This window comes from Oncorhynchus mykiss, chromosome 27 (assembly GCF_013265735.2).
Source record: "Oncorhynchus mykiss isolate Arlee chromosome 27, USDA_OmykA_1.1, whole genome shotgun sequence".
NCBI lineage: Eukaryota > Metazoa > Chordata > Actinopteri > Salmoniformes > Salmonidae > Oncorhynchus > Oncorhynchus mykiss.
In genome coordinates, this window is record NC_048591.1 from 10,780,398 (window position 1) to 10,806,504 (window position 26,107).

The 26,107-nt window shown below is 41.5% G+C and overlaps 2 protein-coding genes across 7 annotated transcripts; one reads left to right on the forward strand and one right to left on the reverse strand.

The window, feature by feature from the left end:
* Positions 1-1,485: 1,485 nt before the first annotated feature.
* On the reverse strand, positions 1,486-9,371 carry LOC110507070. Of its 2 annotated transcripts, none has more exons than XM_036964782.1 (9): positions 8,625-9,371; positions 7,909-7,986; positions 7,628-7,663; positions 7,122-7,180; positions 6,651-6,729; positions 6,312-6,440; positions 5,677-5,859; positions 4,509-5,283; positions 1,486-3,419 (listed from the first exon to the last, which is right to left on the reverse strand). In XM_036964782.1, exons 1-9 carry the CDS (start codon positions 8,721-8,723, stop codon positions 3,301-3,303), a joined length of 1,557 nt encoding a protein of 518 aa, XP_036820677.1. In that variant the 5' UTR covers positions 8,724-9,371; the 3' UTR covers positions 1,486-3,300. The 2 variants fall into 2 exon arrangements, with proteins under 2 accessions (XP_036820677.1, XP_036820678.1); XM_036964783.1 differs by having other exon boundaries at positions 7,628-7,716; positions 8,625-9,369.
* Positions 7,245-25,139, forward strand: LOC110507542 (nucleolar protein dao-5). Of its 5 annotated transcripts, none has more exons than XM_036964777.1 (30): positions 7,245-7,375; positions 12,413-12,472; positions 13,320-13,504; positions 13,807-13,911; positions 14,486-14,545; positions 16,860-16,953; positions 17,513-17,565; positions 17,764-17,820; positions 18,005-18,037; positions 18,124-18,243; positions 18,408-18,449; positions 18,882-18,945; positions 19,156-19,271; positions 19,699-19,731; positions 19,845-19,893; positions 19,990-20,093; positions 20,284-20,397; positions 20,509-20,610; positions 20,649-20,651; positions 22,399-22,491; positions 22,684-22,764; positions 22,874-22,939; positions 23,027-23,101; positions 23,212-23,286; positions 23,374-23,445; positions 23,542-23,655; positions 23,786-23,866; positions 23,961-24,014; positions 24,212-24,277; positions 24,500-25,139. In XM_036964777.1, the coding sequence occupies exons 2-30, from the start codon at positions 12,451-12,453 to the stop codon at positions 24,890-24,892; spliced, it is 2,526 nt and encodes an 841-aa protein (XP_036820672.1). In that variant the 5' UTR covers positions 7,245-7,375; positions 12,413-12,450; the 3' UTR covers positions 24,893-25,139. The 5 variants fall into 5 exon arrangements, with proteins under 5 accessions (XP_036820672.1, XP_036820676.1, XP_036820674.1 ...); XM_036964781.1 differs by having other exon boundaries at positions 23,395-23,445; XM_036964779.1 differs by having other exon boundaries at positions 18,008-18,037.
* Positions 25,140-26,107: the final 968 nt, after the last annotated feature.

Here is a 26,107-nt window from a genome sequence, read left to right on the forward strand (position 1 = left end):
ATCCATAGTTTGTCTTCACTATTATTCTACAATGTAGAAAATAGTAAAAATAAAGAAAAACCCTTGAATGAGTAGGTGTGTCCAAACTTGCTACTGTGCATAAGGAGATAAGCCAAAGGCTGTATCATACAACCGTCTCGGGGTACACTGTACAAACTACAGTCTCTCTCACTTTCTCTCTCTGGTTCATGTAGCCACACTTTAACTGTCCTCTTGGTGTGAATGATTTCACAGGATATTAGCTTTATGTCTTTAACATTTAATCACAGCTTATTACATAGTAATGGCATACTCTCTGTCCAAAAGGGCACCCTATTACTTTTTGCAGTGCACCACTTTTGAGTACTTAATCTCAGTTAACCCCGAACTAAAGTGTCACGTCATTGGTCAGACGCTCAATTTGATGTTCTGGGTCCATACGTATTAAGAGAAGAGACGCTTGAAAGAGGAGTGGAACCCTCTCTCTTTGCATGTTACGAACATCCCCTCTCATTCCAAGGACATGATGTTGGAAACGCTGGATCTACGTTCCAAATGGCACCCTATTCCATACGTAGTGCACTACTTTTTAGCCAGGGCCCAAGGGAGCCCTAAAGTTTCTGTTGACAGCCAATCATTGATACACAGTGTACAAAACATTAAGAACACCGGTTTGTGTCAAGAACTGCAACGCTGTTGGGATTTTCACGCTCGGCAGTTTCCCGTGTGTATCAAGAATGGTCCACCACCCAAAGGACATCCAGACAACTTGACACAACTGTGGGAACGCTTTCAGCACCTTGTAGAGTCCATGCTCCTACGAATTGAGGCTGTTCTGAGAGCAAAAGGGGGTGCAACTCAATATTAGCAAGGTGTTCCTAATGTTTTGTACACTGTAAATGGCTGCAGCTGCTACGTCATGGGGAGCCACATCTGTGGGGATTTTGTGTTTCTTGGTTGTAATTTCATTACTTAGAATATTGATCTTCAGTCATCCTATTATGTATACATTAGTATTGTAAATAGGAATATATACATCTACATATTTTAGCTGTTCTTGTCTAATAATGTTCTTTATGATTTCATGTTTTGTGTGGACCCCAGGAAGAGTAGCTGCTGCTTTTGCAACAGCTAATGGGGATCCTAATAAAATACCCCCCCCCCCCACCAACATCGTAGATCAGAAAAATAAAAGCCTGCACAGGTTATTTCTGCTCCAAAGTGGTTTCATTACCTGCATAGCAACCATGTTCAATCATTTTCTCGCACGAGGGAATTCATATCCTGTGGTTGTTCAAAGCATAGAAATAGAATCTCTCTAGGTCTGTGGTTGAAACGGTTAGCTTCCAACCTATAGCTTCATAGGAGTACACTGGCCGTAGTGTTGTAGGAGACAAGCAATAACCCACATACAACATTGCTCTGTCCATGTCTTCATTCACTGCAACCATCTGGTGTGTGGCAATAATACATTTATATATTTCATTAAAACTGTAACTCACGATACATGATTAAAAAACAACTATTTATTACTATCACACAACAGCATTCGATGGACTCGTACTCACTACTGCACCCGACAGCCGGTTGCTTACAACAGCAACTGTAGTCCCCTCCATAAGTATTTGGACAGCGAAGCAAAACATTTACTTCAGCATTTTGGCTTTTAGATCAAATTATTCACATCATGATGTCAGCACGAGGGTATTTTCATACATATGTTTTAATGTTTAGAAATGATGTTTAATGTTTAGTCCCCCCATTTGAAGAAGTCGTTAGTATTTGGACACATTCACGTAGCGTAAAGTAATCAAAAGTTGAGCATTTGGTTCCATATCCCTTGACCCTAAAGACTACATCAAGCTTTTGGCTCTACAACCTTGTTGGATGCATTTGCAGTTTGTTTTTGGATGTGTTTCACATTATATTTTGCCCAATAGGAAATGAACGATGACTGGAGTAAATATCTTTCTATGGGAGCAGATGTTTCTGAACACTACCAAATCAATCCTGATAGCTACACCAAAACATGCTAACCTCTCACTTGTTACCAACAACAGGGGAGGTTAGTATTTATTGGAGGGGGGTGGATCTTTGTGCCTCTAACCTTCACTCATCATCATTCACGATTCATTCATGATTACTGATAATCATGGTAGCATCCACATTAATGTAGAGGTGTTCTGAAACATTCTGTTCTTACTTACAATAGATGCTTGTAGGGTCACAAGCTTGATGTAGCCATTGAGTGCAAGGAATACGGGACCAAATACTGAACTTTCAATAACTTTAATAGACTAAGTGAATTTGTCCAAATACTTCTTCAAATGGGTGGAATAGATACATAGTCCCTTCATTTCTAAACGGTAAAACAGATGTGTATGAAAATACCCTCAAGTTAAAGGTGACATCCTGTACTCTCGCCGCATAAGAAACATGGGATCTAAATGGAAAGATGTTATTGTCACGCCCTGACCTTAGTATTCTGTGTTTTCTTTATTATTTTGGTTAGGTCAGGATGTGACAAGGGGTGGTTTGTCCTGTCTAGGGGTTTTTGTATGTCTATGGTTAGTTGCCTGTGTCTGCACTCGTTTATATATAGCTTCACGTTCCTTTTGTTGTTTTGTAAAGTTTGTTTAGTGTTCTTCGTTTCATTAAAAAGAAGAATGTATTCACATCCCGCTGTGCCCTGGGGTCTCCTCCATTCAACCAACGTGACAGTTATCCTCACTGTCCAAAGACATATTTAAAAGGATTGTTTAAAATAAACGAACAGGGGGAAAAAAAAAAGGAATTGAACGAAAACTCCCTGGTCAATTCTGTCGGCCACCTAGTGGGTGGGTTTTCTGGGGTTGAATTCAATTTATTGTGGGAGCCACACCCGCATATCTTGTGGCAAATCTGAATATCGACTACTTAGGAGTGCGTAGGAAAGGTGTACATTTCCTAAGTCCGACTCTGCCCCTATGAGAAAAGGCTTGCGTGTGTAGTAAAACATGGTCATTGGTGGTGATTGTGAATGATCTACTGTAATGCGATCTGATTGAATGGGGTTTTGTACTATGGAGTGTTGTATGACAGTTAAAATACTCACATATTCCTTCTTAAGTACCGGCAATAGAAGATGTACCTGTTTGAGGTCTCGTTACAAAAAACAAAATCCATAAAATGTTCTTCAGCATAGCAACGTTATTAGGCCAGTACAGGGCACCCTGCTTTTAGGTCCCAACGTCCTCTCCTCTTTCTTCTCTTCTCACAGGGTAAAGGCAAGACGGATGTAATAAACAGATGGAGGGAGAGAGGGATGAGAGAGACCTGTTTCTACTCGTCCTCCTCTGTGCTGGAGCTGGGCGGTAGGAGGACACACTCCTGTCTTCGGCTCTTGTTGGACGCCCTCCTCTTCCTCCTCCCTGGCATCTTCAGCCTCCTGTGGATCACATCTAAGACACACAACACGCACCCCTTATCAGAACAACTGCAAAAGAGGCTTAACAGTAATGATAAGGCTCAGTTGTAAAAGTCAGGGTCCTATAAACTCTGATCCTTTTTTGGCAGATTTTCTTTATAAACATTTTTCTTTTAGGTTTCCGTGTTTTTCCCTGTTATCAGGTTTTCGCTCTCAAAATGAACACTTATTTAATAGTAAAACAACAAAATCATATGTTCCAAGTCCACAACCATGCTTGAACTACATCTGGAGACCACTTTTTAGGTCTGGTATAAATCTAAGAAATGTTGACCGTTGTTTGGTTAGCGATGTTTCTGTAGCACTCACGTAAATGCAGAGTTTGCAAAAGGTCCTCTGGTCAATTTCCCCCAAAATGTTACTTTTTTTTTTTTAGGAACTCTGTCAGGGTCTCAACTTACTGTTAAAATAGTAGAATAACACAAGGTGCAATTTCTACATTTTGTTGTGCATCAGCAGTTTTCCTCAGTCACCGATAGTCAGTCAATTAGCTCATGTCAGCTATTTTTTTTTTTTAGATTGCTAAGTTAGTTTAGCGGGCAGCTATCTAAACTTGTTATCATGTTCGAATTACAGGCTGGGGGGCCCCCATTGATTTTGTTAGTCAGTCTCACACAGATATCATATTCAAAACTGCAAACATTTCTCTTCACCCTATGGCAAAACGGGTAGAATTGCAGGAAATTAGCTACACCCCATGGCAAAATGATTTACTCGAAATTAACTCTAAAACTATCTCCGCTGTCAAGAGGGGCGCCATTAAAATGTTTTGCTCACAATGTGGTTGGGGGGGGGGGGGGGGGTATAGATGTGGGTATGCAGACCCGGGAGCAACTGCAGCCCCTCATGATGAGTTCAGATTGTTTTGTGGCCACCACCCCCATCGAAGTTGTCCATCCCTGGTGTAGACATATTGTATGTGCGCACCACACACACACACACACACACACACACACACACACACACACGGGGCATGGCTGTGCCATTTCAGAAAGGTATTTTATAGGGCCCGTAAGGAGTGTGTGTTGGGGACGGGGGGATGTGTGATCCCCAATGAACCCACCTGCCACCCTGTCGTAGTCCTGCTTGGAGTCATGCCAGTACATGCTGGGCGTTGTGCGCCAGTGGCGGTAGAGGCGAGTGTGCAGCACGGACAGCACCAGCAGCACCAGGAGGAAGCCCAACGCCGCCGCCGCCCACACCGCCTCGTCTGTCCGCGGAGTGGGCAGCATCCTGTCACCGGGTCCAGCCACAGCGGCCCCTAGCGGAGCTATGGTCTCAGTGCACTCGCAGTGGCCCACCCTACCATCACAGTCTGCTCTCCTGTCCTGGCTGTTCACCTGAGTGACAGCCAGCTGTTTGGGCTGACTCTGAGACAGAGGCTTTTTCCTCTTGGTTGGAGAGTCCACGGGCTGTGTCTCTCCCTCGTGTCTGCTGCTCTTCTCCTCTCTCTCCTGGATGTCTCCCATTTTCCCGCTCTGCCTCTTGTCCTCTGCTTCGTTCTGGTTCACCCAGTCTGTTTCTCTCACTTTGCCTCTGGGATCTTTTTCATTAGTGTCATTTTCTCTGCGGTGAGGTTGAGTCACTTTGAGTTCTCGGTCCGTGCCTCCTTGTGTAGCCCTCACTGTGGCTTGGCCCTGTGCTTCAGGTTGGAGTGTGGTTCCATGTTTCTGGACTCTGTTTGGCTCGGTTCTGTCCAGGGTGGTCCGTCTCTCTTTCTCCTTCCCCTCCTTCCTGAGTGCAGCTCGGCTCTTGCGGACCCTCCCTCTCCCCCAGTCTGTCACCTCCAACCATCCATCCAGAAGAGAGAGGGTCTCCTCACAGCACTGCCTCAGAGACTGGTTAGGATCAACAAAAAGGCACACCTAGTAAATCATACAAACAGTAAAACATTTCTATGAGAGCTTCAAGACGACCTGGTTGCGGGGAATTGCAGTAGCTTCGCCAAATACCACAAATGTCAGAGTACAGATTATTTTATGTATATTGGTTCTTTAAATTTGGATAAGAGTGCTGAAAATGTAATGACTTTAAGGTTATTTGTTGATGTGAAAATCTAAATGCACAGATCTGATGGTAGTGTCATTAGATTTGGGGTGGAATAGGGTCCCCAGAAATTCTGACCCCAAAAATGTGGTCCCCACTGAAAAAGTTTGAATACCACTGCTATATGCTGTCTTTTAAACTTTCAGACATGCAGTGCCCTCTCCTCTCTCTGTCTTCTGGCTCACCTTTTGCTTTGGGTATGCGTGTTTGTGATCTGCAGGATGGGTCAACAGCAAGTTATACTGTCTGCTTTGATCCACGATGCCACGGTTCCCGTGTGCCGCTGTCGACTGCAGCCAATCACAGACCTCCGAATTGGTCACATGGGACAGCTCCAGCGTGCGACCCCAGGACACCAGCGCTAACGGCTTCAACAGGATAGAGATTCAGTCACCACAGGGTCATGTTCAGTAGGAACCAAAAGGAAGACAACGGGTAAGTGCTATCTCTATTTATCCAATAAGAAACACTTGTTTTCTCCTTTGTTTTGTAACTGTGTGCCCTAATGAACACAACCCTCATTTCAATGACAGGCCACTCTGAAGATGTGTTCCCCATTGATAGAGGGAACATTCTGGTGTCTTGTTTCACCGTCGTGACTTTGTCTATGCATCTGTTGGGGTATCAATTGAACGCTCTGCTGTCATAGTAGACATATTTTGTGAGGAGGTGTCCGTTTTCAGTGTAATCTAAAATCTGGGATATCAGCCATTTCACAAACTAGTACAGTAGATGGAAAATCACTTCTACTGATATCTAAGTCTAAGTAAAGGCAATGTTTCCTTTGATACTGTCTTTATTGTGTGTGTGACTCACTCACTCTGTGTTTGCTGAGGTCAGGGTGTGGCGTTATGATGTAGTCAGACAGACAGCAGTGGCCCAGGGCAGACAGCAGGTCACGCTGACGAACAGGAGCACACGGATGGTACAGAAACACTGTTGCTCCATGCTGCAAGCACACACACACACACACACACACACACACACACACACACACACACACACACACACACACACACACACACACATCAACAGTAGAGACCGATTAGAGTTGGACAATCTGTTGTGGTAATACTGGACTAATGAAAACATATTGGCTATCTAATATGTGAGGTTGTGTGAGGTTGTGTGTGTGTGGTGTCAGGGTTTTAGTGGTTACCTGCAGGTTGTTGAGCCAGCGCTGAGGGGGGCAGTACAGGTACTCTCCACTCTCTGCTCCTACAATCCGGTGAGCACCACTACACAAACCACCCACATAAAGACAGTTTAGTAACAGGCACGCAACACAGGAATTGACATTAAGCTCTCAGAGGCACTTGCCCATCAGGCAGGTCAGGAGCAGTTTTTATTCATGGTTTTGGTCACTTGCCCAGAAAATGTATTTGGCTGTTTACATACAGATTACATTGTCACATTAAAGAGTTATTGCAAAGTAATATACATGAATATTTGCATGAGAAATGGAGTGCACATTTAACGGCCTGTCATATTTAACTGGATTTGACACAGGTTCCCAGGTGTGTATGTATTGTGTGTTCTTGGTGGTGTAACACTCCCTGTGTGTGTGTGTGTGTGTGTGTGTGTGTGTGTGTGTGTGTGTGTGTGTGTGTGTCCGCCCGCAGCATCTTACCTGTTGGGGATAGTGTGATTGTATGTGATGGGTGTGTCCATGCAGACGTGCTCGATCCGCTGAGGTCAGACAGGAAAAGAGGGCAGACTTATGTATCAGCGCCAGGCGTGATTTCTCATTCTATATTTCAGAGAGGCATGTTTAGTTCTAGATCATACATTTCTATGTGAACGTTCTGCAACGCTGTGCCCTGCTGAACGGGGCTCAGGATTAGGCAACGTTTGCATCCTATCCTTCCAGACAGAAACACTGAGGAATGTTGTCTTGTTGACAATTTTGTTTGAATTTGTATTGAATTAAATTGAACAGGTCATGCGTCCTCTCTAGCAGAAAAATAAATAAAATAAAATGCTCTTTTATTGTATATTTGTGTAAAGAATCAGTCGGCTCCAAAGACTTATCAGTAATAGCTACAATGTGATCTAAGGGTTTGGAAAGAACGTGCTCATAAGGAAAGATAAAGGGTAGCTCATTGTACTTTCTGTTTGACAAGTTGAGTGATTTACCTGTGGGGGATACTTTGTGTCAATGCTAGCAATCTTCTGCAAACAGAGGGGAGAGACCTGGTTTACACTGTGTTTCAGCAATGGATTTGCTTGGGAAAATGCACACAACAAATGCACAATATTACGCCACGTGAACACGATAAATAGGTTACATAATCGTCAATGCTCGAGCTTGTGTTAAGTGAACATGTAATTCGTGCTTACAGTAGTTTACTACCAGTCTTTATGTATGTTATGTGGAACAGCGGTTCAATGGGTCAAGTGGTTAACTCAATAGTTACCTGGGTAGTGGACTCTGGCCAGGAAATCACAGGACAGCTCCACACAACTGACGGGGGCAGGTCTCTCCCCAGCAAGAGCTGCCAGTCACAGAAACACCATCATACAGATACAAAACGGTCACAGTTTACTTGCTGTTTTGAACGGTAACATACAATCGACGGCACATATATTCGCCATGTCATTGCATTGATGTGATGGCTATGGTTTTTCTTCACGGTCGTTATGCAGATTGTCTAGCTGTTCAAATTGAAGCAGGCAATACAAAGTCAAGTGAAGTGACATGCGACAACTTTTACTTTTACTTCACTACATTCCTAAAGAAAATGTATGTACTTTTTACTCCATACATTTTCCCTGACACACAAAAGTACTCGTTACATTTCGAATGCTTAGCTGGACAGGAAATTGGTCCAATTCACACACTTATCAAGAGAACATCCCTGGTCATCCCTACAGCCTCTGATATGGAAGACTCACTAAACATACATGCTTCGTTTGTAAACACACATGCTTCGTTTGTAAATTAGTTCGGAGTTTTTGGGAGTAATAAAAAAAACAAGAAAATGGTTCAGTCTGGTTACTGGGTGACTTTCACTTTTACCTGAGTCATTTTCTATTAGGGTATCTTTACTTTTACTCATATATGACAATTGGGTACTTTTTTCCACCACTGCATATGGCCGTATAAAATAGTCCATAATGATTCATATTGTACCTTGCCATTGTCACAAGCTTTCCACATCGGCCTAGCAGCACGGGACAGAACCAAGCACAGCCACAGTCCGGACAGCAGTGTCGACACCGGTGGAGACATTCTTCTTCACACAATGGACAGAGCGCGAATCACGGCGATAGTTTCGTTTGAAGTAATCTCTTAAAATAAATACAGCATTTTTTCAAAACAACCATTGGTCAACATTTGGATCATCCCATTCTTGTAGCTCCCACGTCGAGAACCATCGGTGCGAACTACTGCAAAAGCCCTCTCTGCTGGCACTGAGCGCAAACATCCAGTGCAAGGCGAGGCATTGATGCTGTTACAGCAAAGGGCTATCCGACAAAAATACAGTATTCGAAGCTCTCTTTTTTCTTTACCATACGGTTAACGTTAGAACTGGCTACGGCAAAGCAAATGGGACAGAAAATGTAGGTTATTTTTTCATGGCTCCTACTAATTTCTTCCACACGGTGGCGCCAAATTATCACTTAACCACCTGAACGCTGGAAACCGAGGACAGGCGCGCTTCAGCACTCTGCGGTCCGGTTCTGTGAGTTTATGTGGCCTACAACTTCGCATCTGAGTCGTTGTTGCTCATAGATGTTTCCACTTCACAATAACAGCACTTACAGTTGACTGGGCAGCTCTAGCAGGGAAGAAATTTGATGAACTGACTTGTTGGAAAGGTGGTATCCTATGACAGTGCAACGCTGAACATTTTATTTTAAATGGTGTTAGCATCATTTTTTATTCCTGTTCATTTTGGAGTAACAAGTTCGAGGCGCTGCGTGCTAATGGTTAGTTCGACTGTCTGTCATTAAATGAAGGAGTTTCAGATTGATTCTAGTGAGCGATTGGATAGCATGCACTGCAGACTTCGGATAATTTGATTACTGCCAGCGTTGATTAGACTGCTCCAGGCAGTGGTCTCGTGTGGTCATGATTGAAATCCAAACCCAACCCTCATGTAAATCGTCACGACCTCAGTTACACAGATCTCACAAAACTCACTGAAAGGATCCTACTTACACTTTTTTTTTCTTCAATTTTGGCACTGGAAGGAATGTTTCTGACTACTATCAATGCCACATAGGCTGTTTTCAATCAGAAGTAGATTTTTGCCTTCAGTTGTTGCTCTTTAAAGTAATACATACAAAGTCGCTTTTGAATATCAGTTGGGTTATTCCTCACGAAATCAGAACAAAAATATACCATGATTTTTTTTTTTTTTTTTTCTTGACATTTAATCCATAGAATGGCCATTTGGAGGAAGGATTGTTGACATATATTAGACATTTGTATCTAAAATAAAAGAAAGAAAAGTTATCTTGCAGATGAAGCAGGCTATGGTGTGAAATAGGCTTTTAGAAGTGCTGTCTATGTTTTAATACTTATCGTTAATGCCGTCTATGGTGTACTTTGGTCTGCTTATCAATGCACAAGCACCTTTTCTCCCACTCCTATCGACAAAATAATTTGATTTAGTAATACAAAGGTTTTACTGTGCATGAAGTTTCAAATGCATTCTGTCATTACTAAATGTGTAATATGATAGGTATTTTAACAATTCCATTTTTTAACACGTACAAAGGCTAATGAAAGGGATGATGGCACAATCTTTGCGGGAGGGAGGCAATCTGTTTTCATTGGTCCTCAACTCACATCTCAGACACTTCATTCAGGATCAATTGACTTAGTCCTGAGTTAGCCTGCCCCAGAGCAGGTTAGTTCTAAAGGGTTATTTTCCATAGAAATTTACCAGGCTAAAAGGTGAACCACTTTAGCGGTACCGGTTATCCCAAGTTGAACTCAGAGTTGACCAAAGTTAGTTCGCTAACTCCTCAAACCAGTAGTAGGGCCAAGCTTCTTGCCATCCAGGACCTACAGTTGAAGTCGGAAGTTTAATCAAATAAAATGTATTTATATAGCCCTTCGTACATCAGCTGATGTCTCAAAGTGATGTACAGAAACCCAGCCTAAAACCCCAAACAGCAAGCAATGCAGGTGTAGAAGCACGGTGGCTAGGAAAAACTCCCTAGAAAGGCAAAAACCTAGGAAGAAACCTAGAGAGGAACCAGTCCTCTTCTGGCTGTGCCGGATGGAGATTATAACAGAACATGGCCAAGATGTTCCAATGTTCATAAATGACCAGTATGGTCAAATAATAATAGTCACAGGCAGAAAAGTTGAAACTGGAGCAGCAGCACAGCCAGGTGGATTGGGGACAGCAAGGAGTCATCATGCCAGGTAGTCCTGAGGCATGGTCCTAGGGCTCAGGTCCTCAGAGAGAGAGAGAAAGAGAGAAATAGAGAATTAGAGAGAGCATACTTAAATTCACACAGGACACCAGATAAGACAGGACACAGGACACCGGATAAGACAGGAGAAGTACTCCAGATATAACAAACTGACCCTAGCCCCCCGACACAAACTACTGCAGCATAAATACTGGAGGCTGAGACAGGAGGGGTCAGGAGACACTGTGGCCCCATCCGATGATACCCCCGGATTGGGCCAAACAGGAAGGATATAACCCCACCCACTTTGCCAAAGCACAACCCCCACACCATTAGAGGGATATCTTCAACCACCAACTTACCATCCTGAGACAAGGCCGAGTATAGCCCACAAAGATCTCCGCCACGGCACAACCCAAGGGGGGGCGCCAACCCAGACAGGAAGATCACATCAGTGACTCAACCCACTCAAGTGATGCACCCCTCCTAGGGACGTCATGAAAGAGCACCAGTAAGCCAGTGACTCAGCCCCTGTAATAGGGTTAGAGGCAGAGAATCCCAGTGGAAAGAGCCAGGCAGAGACAGCAAGGGTGGTTTGTTGCTCCAGAGCCTTTCCTTTCACCTTCACACTCCTGGGCCAGACTACACTCAATCTAATGACCCACTGAAGAGATGAGTCTTCAGTAAAGACTTAAAGGTTGAGACCGAGTTTTTCGTCTCTCACAAGTTAATTGGGTATTAGTAATTTAAAAACCATGTAGCCTACTAGCCAAGTGTTGTGAAGGGTAGACTACACAAATTGAATAATATGTTTTGACATTTAAATAAAGACGGGATGGTGACTTTCTGAACTGTTAGAGTTAAACCAATGGTTTAAAGTAATATAGAATAATAATGGCATTTGAGTTGTGATTGGATTATATTGACCAAAATATCAGGTGTTGGAATTTCCCTGTAACATTCACCAGAAACAACAATTTCACAGCTACAATAGGCTATTTCTTTAAATAAATGCCCCCAGACCCCCCATTGACCCCGACCCCAAGTTCCGCCCTTGGTTGGCCAGCATAATCCTTTCAATTCTAACCAACCAATGTCCATAATTTGCCCTGTGGCTGTAGTTGAGAGATCAATTCCAGCACTCCAAGATCTCAAAATGTATTCAGTGCAACACTGTGTCATAATGCACCCTTACTTTGCGCAAGGCGCACTAACCATACTGCCATGTGTGATGTTAAGACAAATATTTGTTTATAGGAAATACACTTTTACATTTTTTTACCTCCATGTACTGTGAGAAGAGATAATATGTTTGGGCAAACTTAGAAAAACACATCATATAGATCAGATCAGCAATATAGTGTATTTTGTAAGATATTAGGCTAATATTCAACATGAAATGTGAAAGGTCAGACCATTACTGTGAAACCGGATTTACCTGTTCTGCACAGGCCAGCGCATTCACACAACCCTGTACCCACACCTTGGCCAATGGCCAGAATAAAGGACTTCCTATCAGTGTAACTCAGTCATATCATCCATTCACAGCCAACTGCAAGGTTTAACTGGAGCAGCCGTTGAGTTGAATGGAGTTCAACCGACCCAGAGGTATGGTGATCTACGCACTTTTAGTGACTTTTGCACGCCTTTGGTGACTTTAGCGCACCTTTGGTGACTTTAGCGCACCTTTGGTGACTTTAGCGCACATGCCTTTATAGATGACCGGCATACTGTATGTTTAAAGCTTGATGTGGTCTAAAAATGTAATGGGTCTCGTTCTTTAAGTATGTTCCCCGGTAAAAGTAACAATCATTTGTCTTTATCACCAACTGTATATTCCACCCCATTCTACTTTAGGCGTAATTGGAAAATGTAGATATATGACATTTGAAGCGGTGAGCTGTAGTTTAAAGGTATACAATTATTAGTATTTCTTTGCAGTCATGCAGGGGCGTGGTCCAAAAACATCTGAAATCAAAGAAATCATGCAATTCTCCACTGTTGTTGTCAGTCAACATGCAAAATTAATTGATCTGCTACTTCTTCTACTTAGAACAGACAATTCATAGATGTAGTCAATTTGGTTTGTGCATTATGGCTACAAATGTACTCTGAGGCGAATGCATCATTATACATGGGATGGAGTACAGTGTGAGAAATAAGGAAAGGCATCAGATAATGTTTTATCCATAATATTAAAACACTTTTATGCCGTTCATACATGATCAGTACCTATGCATTTTTGATACTCTGGTTATTGTTTTTTGTATTGTATGTAATGTTGTTCTCACCGCAAAAGCCTCAGTGTGTAGGTGATTTGTACAATAGGATAGGTGATTTGTACAAGGCTAAGACGACTGAAAGTATAGTACAACCCGTACAATACAATACAATAAACATATTGATTTGTGATTGGAACATATAACTGTGTAGTAATCTATGCTGGTTTGTGTAGCTCCAGGGGGAGGGCCTGGAGATGGAGAGGGAGGACAAGTTGTCCTGAGCACGCTGGATGAACTCCAGCCTGGGAGGAGTGAACGGAAGCTTGAAGAGCATGGAGGGCTGGAAGGGCTGTCTTCAACCGACACCACTAACGCAGCCAAGACGGACCCCAGAGCCCCTGCAGGACGATCTAGAAAGGTATGTAACGGAGGGTCAGCTTCAGTGGAAGGACTGCGGAGACATTGAAAGTAGGCCAAAAATGTTGTGATGGGGGGGGGGGGGGGGGGGGGGAATGTAGTGCACGTTTATATTGAGGGTATAGTCAAAGACTTCCCAAGAAAAGTAACGATAGGTCAAATAGTAACCAGATAATAACCCTGTACTGAAATAAATGCCTGTGCATGTCTGCACTATGAAAACAATAATACATTTACCATCTAATTTTACTCCGTCAAATCCATCTGTCAAGTTGTAACAATTACAGTCTCTCTCTCCTTCAGGTTGACTTGTACTCATTCCACAGCTCCCCATCTTCAGACAGCGAGGAGGAGGACAAAGGCAAGAAGGAAAAGAAAAAGAAGAAGCTGAAGAAGAGGAAGAAGAAGGTGAGTCGCCTAAGCGCTTCCAATGAGAACATCCTCTACTTGGAATGCACTGCTCACTGGAGGCTCGCAAATGTGGTAAAAGAGACCCGGACATAAATGCAGTGTCATGTCAGTGTGCAGTTTCAGAACTGTGCGCTCTACACTAGTCGTTTAAGGTGTAGTCACTCCACAGTTGAGGGCTGATCTCCAAAACAGGTGTATTTTGCAATGGTGTGGTTCTCAAATGGGTCAGCAGGGCTTACTACAGTCAGGAATAACGATGCGAAAAGTGACGGTAAGGAGAGGGGAGTGGCATTAAGATATTTCAGAGTACTGTGGATCACAAGCCTTAAGAACCCCTGTTACGTATTCCTGTGCCGGCCTCCAATCATTTATACAACGTGACAGTTATCTAGGAATATTGGTCTTTAATAGTGGGGCATTCTGTAAGACCCTTTTAAAATGCAATAGAGAAGCACATTCATTACATTCACTCATGAAAGGTAAAGTATGAAACAACCAAATAAGTGAGGTATCTACTGACATGTACTTTACTGGTGTCAATTATGCAATAACCTTTTCTTCTTGTACACAGGATTCCAGTTCATCCTCTTCCTCCTCCTGCTCCTCTGACAGCAGCTCTTCAGACAGTGAAGTAAGCTGCGCAAATCTCTTAACATTTGACCTAATGTTCATCATCATTATATCAGATCTGAACTTGATTGAGCGTGTCTTGTGCATTGGAACCAATACATGAACAGTCACAAAAAAGTGAACCCTGCCCATCTGGCACTCCAGGCTAAAGCTGTTTGGAATGAGTCAATGAACAAACAGAGAGAGAGAGAGAGGACCTTTTGGTTGGATTGGGCCATGTGTTTAGTTTTAGACAAATATCTTGGTCATGCAAAGCCAAAAGGAGACTTGAATCCCCCAAGGAAACAATTAAAGTGAAAGGAAGCCCAATTGGTTTATGGAGTGTGTCTTGGCAACGCTGGTATCTACCCTGAAACCAATCCATTGTTGTTTTAATCCTGGGAATACTCTTGCCAAGCGTATCCAAATTAGGTCCCTTGCCATGACACACAGCTTTATAAAGTGGACATAGTATTGTCTTACTATGTCACATTGGGCTGGGCAGTTTTTATTTGATAAAAAGTGACTACTGTAATTGCTGATGTGAGCTTTATTTAGTCTTACTCTTCTCACTTTTAGATGTGCAATCATTTAGATTTATCTTTCACTCAGAAAAAAACATGCCATCACATTTTTTGGGGAAATTAGGCTCTGAAAATAAATGCAGCAGGTTTATTTGAATATATAATCAGTTTGAAGTAACGTTTGTTAAGATTTGCTGTGATTATCGATAGCCAGCGTTGTATGCTGGTCTGGAACAACAGCACTATGTTCTGTCAGCGTTAGTAAGCAGGAGACTCAGGTTTGCATGCTTGAGATATGTGGGGTTGAAAGACTAGCTGAAAGTCTAAATGGCACAATGAAACCCGTGTGGTAGGCATGACGTGACCTTCAGGACCCAGATCTAAGATAGGCATAGGAAACACACCCAGTCATAACCTGTTGAGCTGGTGCCTGCAAGATCAGGAAGTGAAGAGGTGGTAGGGACTTGCTTTCTATCTGGAATATGCACCGATATGATCCGTGAAAACACTCTGCAATAGCAGCAAACAAACACATATGCATAAGGTGGATGTACACACAGTACCACTGAAAAGTTTGGACACACCTACTCATTCAAGGGTTTTTCTTTAGTGGTACTATTTTCTACATTGTAGAATAATAGTGAAGACGTCAAAACTATGAAATAACACATATTGAATCATGTAGTAACCAAAAAAGTGTTAAACAAATCAACATGTATTTTATATTTGAGATTCTTCAAAGTAGCCACCCTTTGCCTTGATAACAGCGTTGCACACTTTTGGCATTCTCTCAACTAGCTTCATGAGGTAGTCACCTGGAATGCATTTAAATTAACAGGTGTGCCTTGTTAAAAGTTAATTTGTGGAATAATAGTGGCTACTTTGAAGAATCTCAAATGTAAAATATATTTTGATTTGTTTAACACTTTTTTGGTTACTACATGATTCCATTTGTGTTATTTCACAGTTTTGATGTCTTCGCTTTTGTTCTACAAGAAAATAGTAAAAAAAAAAAAGAAAAACCCTCTTGAATAAGTCTATGTGTCCTAACTTTTGACTGGTACTGTATATGTGAATTGTGTGTGGGTGTGCGGGTGTATGTGTGCGTGCGTAAAGGTCATTTTATTAGTCATGAATAATCAAACAAGGATGGATACACCTCACAGGTGGAATAGAATGACTTATACACACACACACAGAACCCATCCTTGTAGATGCTGAGTCATCGTGCTTGTTTATTTCTGTTAAATGTCATAGACTAAATCTCTGTTTACTACCCATGTGTCTAAAAGTATCAAAGCACAAGGCGAGACCCAGATGCAGACACAGGAGGCAGATGGTTGGAGTCTTACAATGTTCATTAATCCAAAGGGCAAAAGATCCAAACCAGATCAGAGTCCAGGAGGTACAGAGTGGCAGACAGGCTCGTGGTCAATGCAGGCAGAATAGTCAGGCAGGCGGGTATTAAGTCCAGAAAACAGGCAAGGGTCAAAAACCGTGAGGACTAGAAAAAGGAGAATGCAAAAAGCAGGAGAACGGGAAAAACGCTGGTTGACTTGGAAACATACAACACGAACTGGCACAGAGAGACAGTAAACACAGGGATAAATACACAGGGGGAAATCAGCGACACCTGGAGGGGATGGAGACAATCACAAGGACAGGTGAAACAGAGCAGAGCGTGACAAAAAGTACAGAGATCTAAAATGTACTTTCGTCCTACCTGTCAGTGTATGTTTTGTTCTGCTATGTTAACATTAGATTAACAAGTCAAACTCGCAGTGAGACTAACCTCTGCCTGACCTTCTGTAGGATGACAATAAGAAGAAGAGGAGGAAGAAGAAGACAAAGAAAGAAGGTTCTGGGGATATTATAGTACATGATGCAGCCTCCATATCTGAGCCTGGTGAGTGACAGCTTTGTTTTCTGTGTTCGGGCGTGTGTACTGAAGGCTACGAACTGTTCTAAATGACGTACTGTGTTTAAACACAAATGACCCCGCCTTGTAACCAAATATTACACCTACTGTACCTGCCTACTGCTCAAGTGACACATTCACCTCAATTCACATTATATGTATAGATACCATGTTAACGGCACCATTTTTTAAATAATAAAGCAATAAGGGGAGGAATGTGGGTATATGAGGCGAGGGCGGGGTGGGTGGATAGGTGTGTAATCTCAGTCCAAAGGGCATGTATTGAGTCAAACATTTGATTGTAATTTTGTTGACTTTGCACCACATCACAGATTTTATCCCTAGAGGGGTTGGCCCTATTTGTTTTAAGATCAAGTTGCAAGAATGAAATCGAGGGCGTTTTATCTGACCATGTGCACTGTTTATGTTCAATCAATCATCTCTATACAGAAACACCACCTTAAAAAACACACAGAACAACGATAATCTTATAAATATTATATTGTCGTTCACTAAAACATATTGACTGTTTTTGTTGTCGTCGCAGGGCCTGAAGGCGTCACTGATCTAAACGACGAGGAAACAAAGAAGAAAGAGGATGTGAGTGGGTTTTCATCAAATATATTATGTCATTTCGTATCATCACCATGGCCAATTTCCTTTTCCAGAAGTTACAAGCCAGAGTGTGCACAGTAACAAGAAGCAACATGAATACTCTACATCGCAGAGGAAGTCAGCGTTTACTTCAATGTTACCGTGGCAGGATTTAGAACATGCATTTTTGTCCCTTCCTCTTAGAACTCATGCTTGGACAGTGAAGAGGACAAGAAGAAGAAGAAGAAGAAGAAGAAGAAGGTATGTATTGTAGCTCCCCTGTATACATACAGGTGGTAATGTGTGAAATGTCTCATGAAAGAGCTCATTTTCTATGTTCCTGTTTTCTGTCTCTCAGGATTCCAGCTCCTCTTCTTCATCTTCCAGCTCATCCTCCTCCTCAGACAGTGAGGAGGAGGAGAAGAAAAAGAAGAAGAAGAATAAGAAGAAGAAGAAGAAGAAGAAGAAGAAGAAGAAGGTTTGATTCAACATGAGATCAGATAAACGTGTGGTGCCCATTTTGTCGACACAGCACACAAACGATTTGTTTGAATTCTTTTTCAGGATTCCAGCTCCTCATCTTCATCCTCTGATAGCTCTTCATCCTCCTCATCCTCGGACAGCGACAAGAAGAAGAGAAAGAAGCGGAAGAAGAAGAAAAAGAAGAAGAAGCAAAAGAAAAAGGTAAGAACATTTCTCATTACACCAACGTGGCTGAACAATGTCAGAGTGTTATAAACAGGATACCTCTCCCAAATCAACAAATCTGACTGAAACCTTACAATATGACCTGACAGTATTGTGAAACATTTACCTGACGTCCTGACTCATGGACATTTCTCTTCCAGGACTCTAGACATTCTTCTGACAGCGAGGCAGACAAAAAAAAGGTAATAAACAGTACCAGATTAGGAGTTCTAGCGTGTTGGTACCATGTCAAAAACATTGAAAGATGTTTTCAAACTGAGTCTGAAGCTATTTCTGCTTTGCGATCACTGTAGTGTACAACTTGAATTATTTTTTTTTTCAATAATAAAACCGCCTTATTTTGCCATGTTATTCCCCCTACATAATTAACAGTTCAATTGCTATCCACACCTCATTTGTTTGCAGACTACACAGAAGTTAGTGCAATATGAACAGCAAGCTCTTAAACAGCGGGCCAGCACTATTACTAAACCAGACACTCCAGCAAGAACAATTATTTTCCTCAATGCATTAGCTTTTGGGGAGGCCTAACTTGGCCTACTTGCATGCGCTTGCCCAGAAAACCCTGCAAGAACATACTGTAGTCACATGTGTTCTGTTATGTTTGGGAGCAGGGAGAAGAAGCAGACGGACAGGGCAAGGATGAGTACAGCTGTGCTGCTGGCGTTTCAACAGCTGGTATGTAATTTCTTCTTTTAAAATGTCACAACGTGTTTTCACAACGTTGTTCTGCATGCAAAGCCATTCTCGTTCTGGATGCTTTCTTTGGAAACATGGCCATTGTAAACACAGCATCACATCAGGTCTTCATGTTCATTTATATAAGGTCATTAAACATGTCCACAGTAGACAACAAGAAATGGTGACCCAAAATATGCATATCTGCAGGTGAGGAGGGTGCTGGACTGGAGGGTACCCTGGGACAGAAATTGGGCAAAGGGGGGAAAAAGAAAGATGAGAAGAAGAAAGACAAGAAGAAGAAGAAAGACAAGAGAACGGACAAGGTGAGGTCATCGAGGCGTATAACAACAGGCCTTTCGAGAGTTTTAACCTTGAAACTTAAGCGGTACCGAGTCCACTTACCCACTCCGTGGGAAGAGCCGGTGTTCCTAATGTTTCGTACAGTCTGTGTATATTTATTTAGCATATTTATTTAGCTTTTCCTTGCCTGCTGTATCTCTGGCTCTGCAATAGTCACGTTGTTAACGTATATAATCCCATGTATAGAGTCCCATGGTGTATACGAATCCCACGGTTATTACCTTCTAACAGTATTAAGCGTGTGTTTGTTAGACTTACAGTTTTGAATTCACAATCTATCGAATGACGGTCGTTCACAAAAATGTGTCGCTTAGAAAGTGTCAGCAGAGGGCGTCAGAGATGAACAGGTTAAAGTTACAAAGGAATTCAACCTCTCACGCTTTTTCTCAGGGCTCTGCGTCTGAGAGTGATGACGATGACAAGGTAAAACGCAAACAGATCTACAAACGGACACTTCTCTCCTCACTTTGAATTGAAACTCTCTCTGTATCCCCCAAATGACTTTCTCTGTCGTAATACCCTCTCCCCAATCACAGTGCAAGAAAGACAAAGCAAAGGAGGGTGGTGCATCAGCTGAATGGATTTGTAAGTAACATTTTTTTTTTAAATGGTCTCAGAAGAGATATGGAGATTATGAAGTGGAAATCTTGAGGGTGATAGTCTTCTTTCCCGCGACGAAAGGTGGCAGAGATTTTCCTGAAGGAATGGAAGCTGGAAACCTGAGTGATGACGAGAGAGAAGGAGGCAAGGAGAAAGAGAAGGAGAAGAAGTTGAAGAAGAAGAAGGTACTCATCTCAGTTCCCATTGGCTCCCTGTGCTATAGTACAGACAACCTTTCCCACAAGTATTATTTGAGCTGTGTTATTCTGCCATCGGACTTGAGCTCCTCTCCAAAAGTGTCATGTATTGAGCTCATGTAATGCATTATGTAATACAGCTACAATACCCTAATGAGTGGTTTTTTTTCAATTGAAGGACTTTGGCTGTTCATCATCCTCTTCATCATCTTCATCCTCGGAAAGCTCTTCCTCTTCAGACAGCGAGGATGACAAAAAGAAGAAGAAGAAGAAGAAGAAGAAGAAAGCTGAGGTTGGTGGTTCCAAACTATCAGCCACATTGTATTCTATGGTATTGTTGGATGGTGCAATGCTCCACACTGTCCCCATATGACTGACATATTGGACACCGTTTTTGCCACAGGATTCCAGTTCTTCATCCTCCTCCTCCTCGTCTTCATCCTCCTCTTCATCCTCTTCTGATAGTGAGGAGGAAAATAAGAAGAAGAAGAAGAAGAAAAAGAAGGTGAGAAAGCGACGTGTTGTGTGATTTAACATAAAAAGAAGGTGAGAAAGCAATGTGTTGTGTGATTTAACATAAAAAGAAGGTGAGAAAGCGACGTGTTGTGTGATTTAACATAAAAAGAAGGTGAGAAAGCGACGTGTTGTGTGATTTAACATAAAAAGAAGGTGAGAAAGCGACGTGTTGTGTGATTTAACATAAAAAGAAGGTGAGAAAGCAATGTGTTGTGTGATTTAACATAAAAAGAAGGTGAGAAAGCAATGTGTTGTGTGATTTAACATAAAAAGAAGGTGAGAAAGCGACGTGTTGTGTAATTTAACATAAAAAGAAGGTGAGAAAGCGACGTGTTGTGTAATTTAACATAAAAAGAAGGTGAGAAAGCAATGTGTTGTGTGATTTAACATAAAAAGAAGGTGAGAAAGCGACGTGTTGTGTGATTTAACATAAAAAGAAGGTGAGAAAGCGACGTGTTGTGTGATTTAACATAAAAAGAAGGTGAGAAAGCGACGTGTTGTGTGATTTAACATAAAAAGAAGGTGAGAAAGCGACGTGTTGTGTGATTTAACATAAAAAGAAGGTGAGAAAGTGACGTGTTGTGTGATTTAACATAAAAAGAAGGTGAGAAAGCAATGTGTTGTGTAATTTAACATAAAAAGAAGGTGAGAAAGCAATGTGTTGTGTAATTTAACATAAAAAGAAGGTGAGAAAGCAATGTGTTGTGTAATTTAACATAAAAAGAAGGTGAGAAAGCAATGTGTTGTGTGATTTAACATAAAAAGAAGGTGAGAAAGCAACGTGTTGTGTGATTTAACATAAAAAGAAGGTGAGAAAGCGACGTGTTGTGTGATTTAACATAAAAAGAAGGTGAGAAAGCGACGTGTTGTGTGATTTAACATAAAAAGAAGGTGAGAAAGCAACGTGTTGTGTGATTTAACATAAAAAGAAGGTGAGAAAGCGACGTGTTGTGTGATTTAACATAAAAAGAAGGTGAGAAAGCGACGTGTTGTGTGATTTAACATAAAAAGAAGGTGAGAAAGCGACGTGTTGTGTGATTTAACATAAAAAGAAGGTGAGAAAGCGACGTGTTGTGTGATTTAACATAAAAAGAAGGTGAGAAAGCGACGTGTTGTGTGATTTAACATAAAAAGAAGGTGAGAAAGCGACGTGTTGTGTAATTTAACATAAAAAGAAGGTGAGAAAGCAATGTGTTGTGTAATTTAACATAAAAAGAAGGTGAGAAAGCGACGTGTTGTGTGATTTAACATAAAAAGAAGGTGAGAAAGCGACGTGTTGTGTGATTTAACATAAAAAGAAGGTGAGAAAGCGACGTGTTGTGTAATTTAACATAAAAAGAAGGTGAGAAAGCAATGTGTTGTGTGATTTAACATAAAAAGGTGAGAAAGCAATGTGTTGTGTGATTTAACATAAAAAGAAGGTGAGAAAGCAACGTGTTGTGTGATTTAACATAAAAAGAAGGTGAGAAAGCAATGTGTTGTGTGATTTAACATAAAAAGAAGGTGAGAAAGCGACGTGTTGTGTGATTTAACATAAAAAGAAGGTGCGAAAGCAATGTGTTGTGTGATTTAACATAAAAAGAAGGTGAGAAAGCAATGTGTTGTGTAATTTAACATAAAAAGAAGCACATTGTTTTTGTTGACTCACTGTTGACTCATTTCTGTATCACATTAAAACTGTGTAAAACCGTACTAAAACCTATCTATAGCCCAATGACAGACCCTGGAAAGTTGTTAAATACTTCATAGTGACCTTTTTTTGGTTGTTGTCCCTCAGGAGTCTAGTTCTTCATCCTCTGAAAGCTTCTCCTCCTCTGACAGCGATGATGACAAAAAGAAAAAGAAGAAGAAGATGAAGAAGAAGAAAAAGGTAAGTGTAACAATTTAGCAATGAAATGTTGCATGTCCATATTGCTCTAGTTACTCCAGTGGCTATTGCATCCCCTTTGGCTCCATCTCCCCAGCATTACAGCACAGAAGCAAAGGCAGACATGTCACAAAGCATCTTCTTCTTTGGGAAAATACAGGATAGATGTCTGATTAAAGTTTATGTCTGTTTCAGGATTCCAGCTCTGATGATTCAGATAGCGAGAAAGACAGGAAGAAGAAGAAGAAGAAGAAGAAGAAGAAGAAGAAGACAAAGGTGAGTGCCGATGCACACAGATATTATTTGGAGAAACCCAGTGGGCAGGGTTATGATTAGAAGCCCACTGGTGAGTGAATGAATTCCACTCTTCATTTTTCTTTGACAGGGTTCCTGCTCATCAGACAGCGAAGGCGATAAGAAGAAGAAGAAGAAGAAGAAGAAGAAGAAGAAGGTATTCTATTGTTTGTCTTGGGGGAAGGGTCTTTTCAATTTTGAAAGATATTTGAGATGTCAAATTAAACTTTTATTGTGTGTCCAGGGCGATTCTGACAGCGAGGAAGACAAGAAGAAAAAGAAGAAGAAGGACAAGAAGAAAAAGAAGAAGAAGGATGAGGTGCGTTTTCAATTGTCCTGTTTTGGGGAGGGTCCATTTTTTAAAAGAACAGTTCATTTGAGATATCTAATGACTCCTGAGTGACCAGAATATGTATATTGTGTGTCCAGGACTCTGACAGCGAGGAAGACAAGAAAAAGAAGAAGAAGAAGGAGGACAAGAAGAAAAAGAAGAAGAAGGATAAGGTGTGTCTCAACTGTCCTGTATTTGGGAGGGTCCATTTGAGTTCATTTGAGTTAATTTGAGATATCTAGTCATATCTGAATGACCAGCATATTTCTATTTGTGTCCAGGACTCTGACAGCGAGGAAGACAAGAAGAAAAAGAAGAAAAAGAAGAAGAAGGTACCTTTTTTAATTGACTGTCTTAGAGAGTGATCCTCAAACTAACGACAGTAACAATCAGAATGTGACTGTGGATCGCTTCTCCTGAGTACCCAGGATTCTGGTTCTGACAGCGAGGAAGATAAGAAGAAGAAAGGCAAGAAGAAGGATAAGAAGAAGGGCAAGAAGAAGGATAAGAAGAAGAAGAAGAAAGACAAGAAGAAGAAAAAGGTAAGTAACACAAATCTATTTGGGAGTTATTTATGAGCCCCTTTATGAGTTATGAGCCCAATGCACATAGTGGAGGCTAATAACATAGGATAGTATTTCATCCCCATTTACTGTATTTATGTGTGTCTAGGATGACTCCTCATCTGGAAGTGATGATGATAAGAAAAAGAAGAAGAAGAAGAAGGAGGAGAAGAAGAAGAAGAAAGAAAAGGTAAGTCTCCATAAAGGTAAATGTTATTTGGAGATGCACAACAGTGAGGTGAACACTTGAATCTGATGGACCACGTCCTCTGTTTGCCCTGTAGGGTTCCTCTTCTGGAAGTGATGATGATGAGAAGAAAAATAAGAAAGACAAGAAGGTAAATGTTATTTGGAGATGCATATGATACTGTTTGGAACACTGTCTTTCCTCCGGAAGTGAGAAAGACAAGAAGAAGATACAAATAAGGGAGACAAATTCCTGGTAGAGTTTTGTTATGTACACAAACATGTGATACCAAAATAGCTTATTGACTCATACTCCTTAAATTTACATTGGTATTTTTTGGGGTCACAGGACTCCTGTTCCGATGTTGAGGGAGAATCTAAGAAAAAAACAAAGAAAGATGACAACAAGAAAGAGGTAGGTACAAGGTAGTGAATATTGGAATTGTATGCAAAGAGAAAGCCAAACTCTCAAGGTTTTCCCTGGGGTAGTCCAATTCTCTCCTCAATGTCTCAGCTCTAAAGCAGGTATGTAGGACAGTTTTGAAGTAAAAGCCACTCATAGGTACGTGTCTGTGAGAATAGTTTCATTTAAACATATCAGTTCCATTCTAATAATTTCTCATTTATTCACTTTTAGGATGGACCTGAGAATGAAAAGTGTGGAGAGATGAAAAAGGAGGGGAAATATGTAGGTGGCTTGGTGATGGGAGGAGGGTGCATGGATAGCAAACCATCTGACGAGGGATCAGCTATTCGCCCGAAACCCACCCTGAAGTTGGAGTCTTGGGGGCCGTCGGCAGACGCCAGACCCAACACTCGCTATGAGTCCCTTTATAGCCCCTCGCACTCTCTCAGTCCCAGGGAGAGCAGTCCCTCCCGCCCGCCACTCAGTCCCTTGGAGGCTCTGATGCGGAACCCAACCTGGACCAGCGACCGTGACCCAATGACCGGGAGAGGACCAGCCAGCAGCAGAACCACACTGCTCAAATCCAGTGATCTGCTCAGGGGTCCTAAGCCTTATCAGCCTTAATTAACATGGAGATTGGAAAAGATAGGCCAAGATGATTCATGCTCATTACAATCAGGCTGAAACATGATCAAAAAGGAATTCTGTCAGAAATAAATAAATAATTTCAATAGGTACATTTTTGTGAATCTATTTTCCAACTGAAGCTGGTCAACTATTGCAAATAATACACTTTTATCTCTTTGGGAACCTCACACGTGAGTGACATGCAATTTGTTTATCTAAAGTAAAGTGGGAAGTTTGAACATAATTGACGTGTATGTGTCTGTGTGTCTGTGTACACATTCAGGAATTTCCAGCAGTATTCATGCAGGCTTAGCTGATCAGATGCACTATACTATGAATGTAGTTTGAGGAGTTAGTGAGGTAACTTTGGTCAACTCTGAGTTCAGTTTGGGATAACCGGTACAATGAAAGTGGCTCACCTTTAAGCCAATTTGGTAAATCTGCTTCAGGGCACAGGCTAACTCAGGGCTAACTACAATTATCTTGAATGAAGTGTCTGATGTGTGAGTTGAGGACCAATGAAATCAGATTATCTCCCTCTCGCAAATATTATATAATATCATCATCCAATTCATTTGAGGAAGAAAACTGCTTCAAATATGAATTAAATGTGTTTTTGTGTGTTAAAAAGTTCCACATTTAGTAATGACAAATGCATTTGATACTTCACGCAGGGTAAAACATTTGTATGACAATACAATTATTTTATTTTTTAAGAGTGGGAAAAAAGGTGCTGTGCATATCAAAGGCGTCATTAACGATAAGTAATAAAATAAAGATGACACTTCAACAAGCCTATTTCACACCATAACCTGCTGAAATTGCAAGATAACTTTTCTTTCATTTTGGTTTCGCCACAAATGAAAATATGGCACATGGATTGATGTTTCAGTATTGTCTCAATTAAGAGTTTGGCTTTCGACTAGCCACATGCGACATGAACACAGTGTTGTCAAAAGTCGCTAAATAGCATCATCATAGCATCATCACCTAATTTGCATAATTGCCATGTGCATGTAATTGTTATGGACGCTTTAGGAGAGAGGAATAACGTCGTGGGAGAGACAAAAAGTGAGTAAAAAAACACCCTAAATATGTTTAGAACTACAAATGAGCAAGCTGCAGAGAGTGGCACACACAGCGAATAAGAACCAGATATTTAAGGCCATACTCCTCCTCCTCCATACTCCTGGACCCCATTGTTAATCGCCT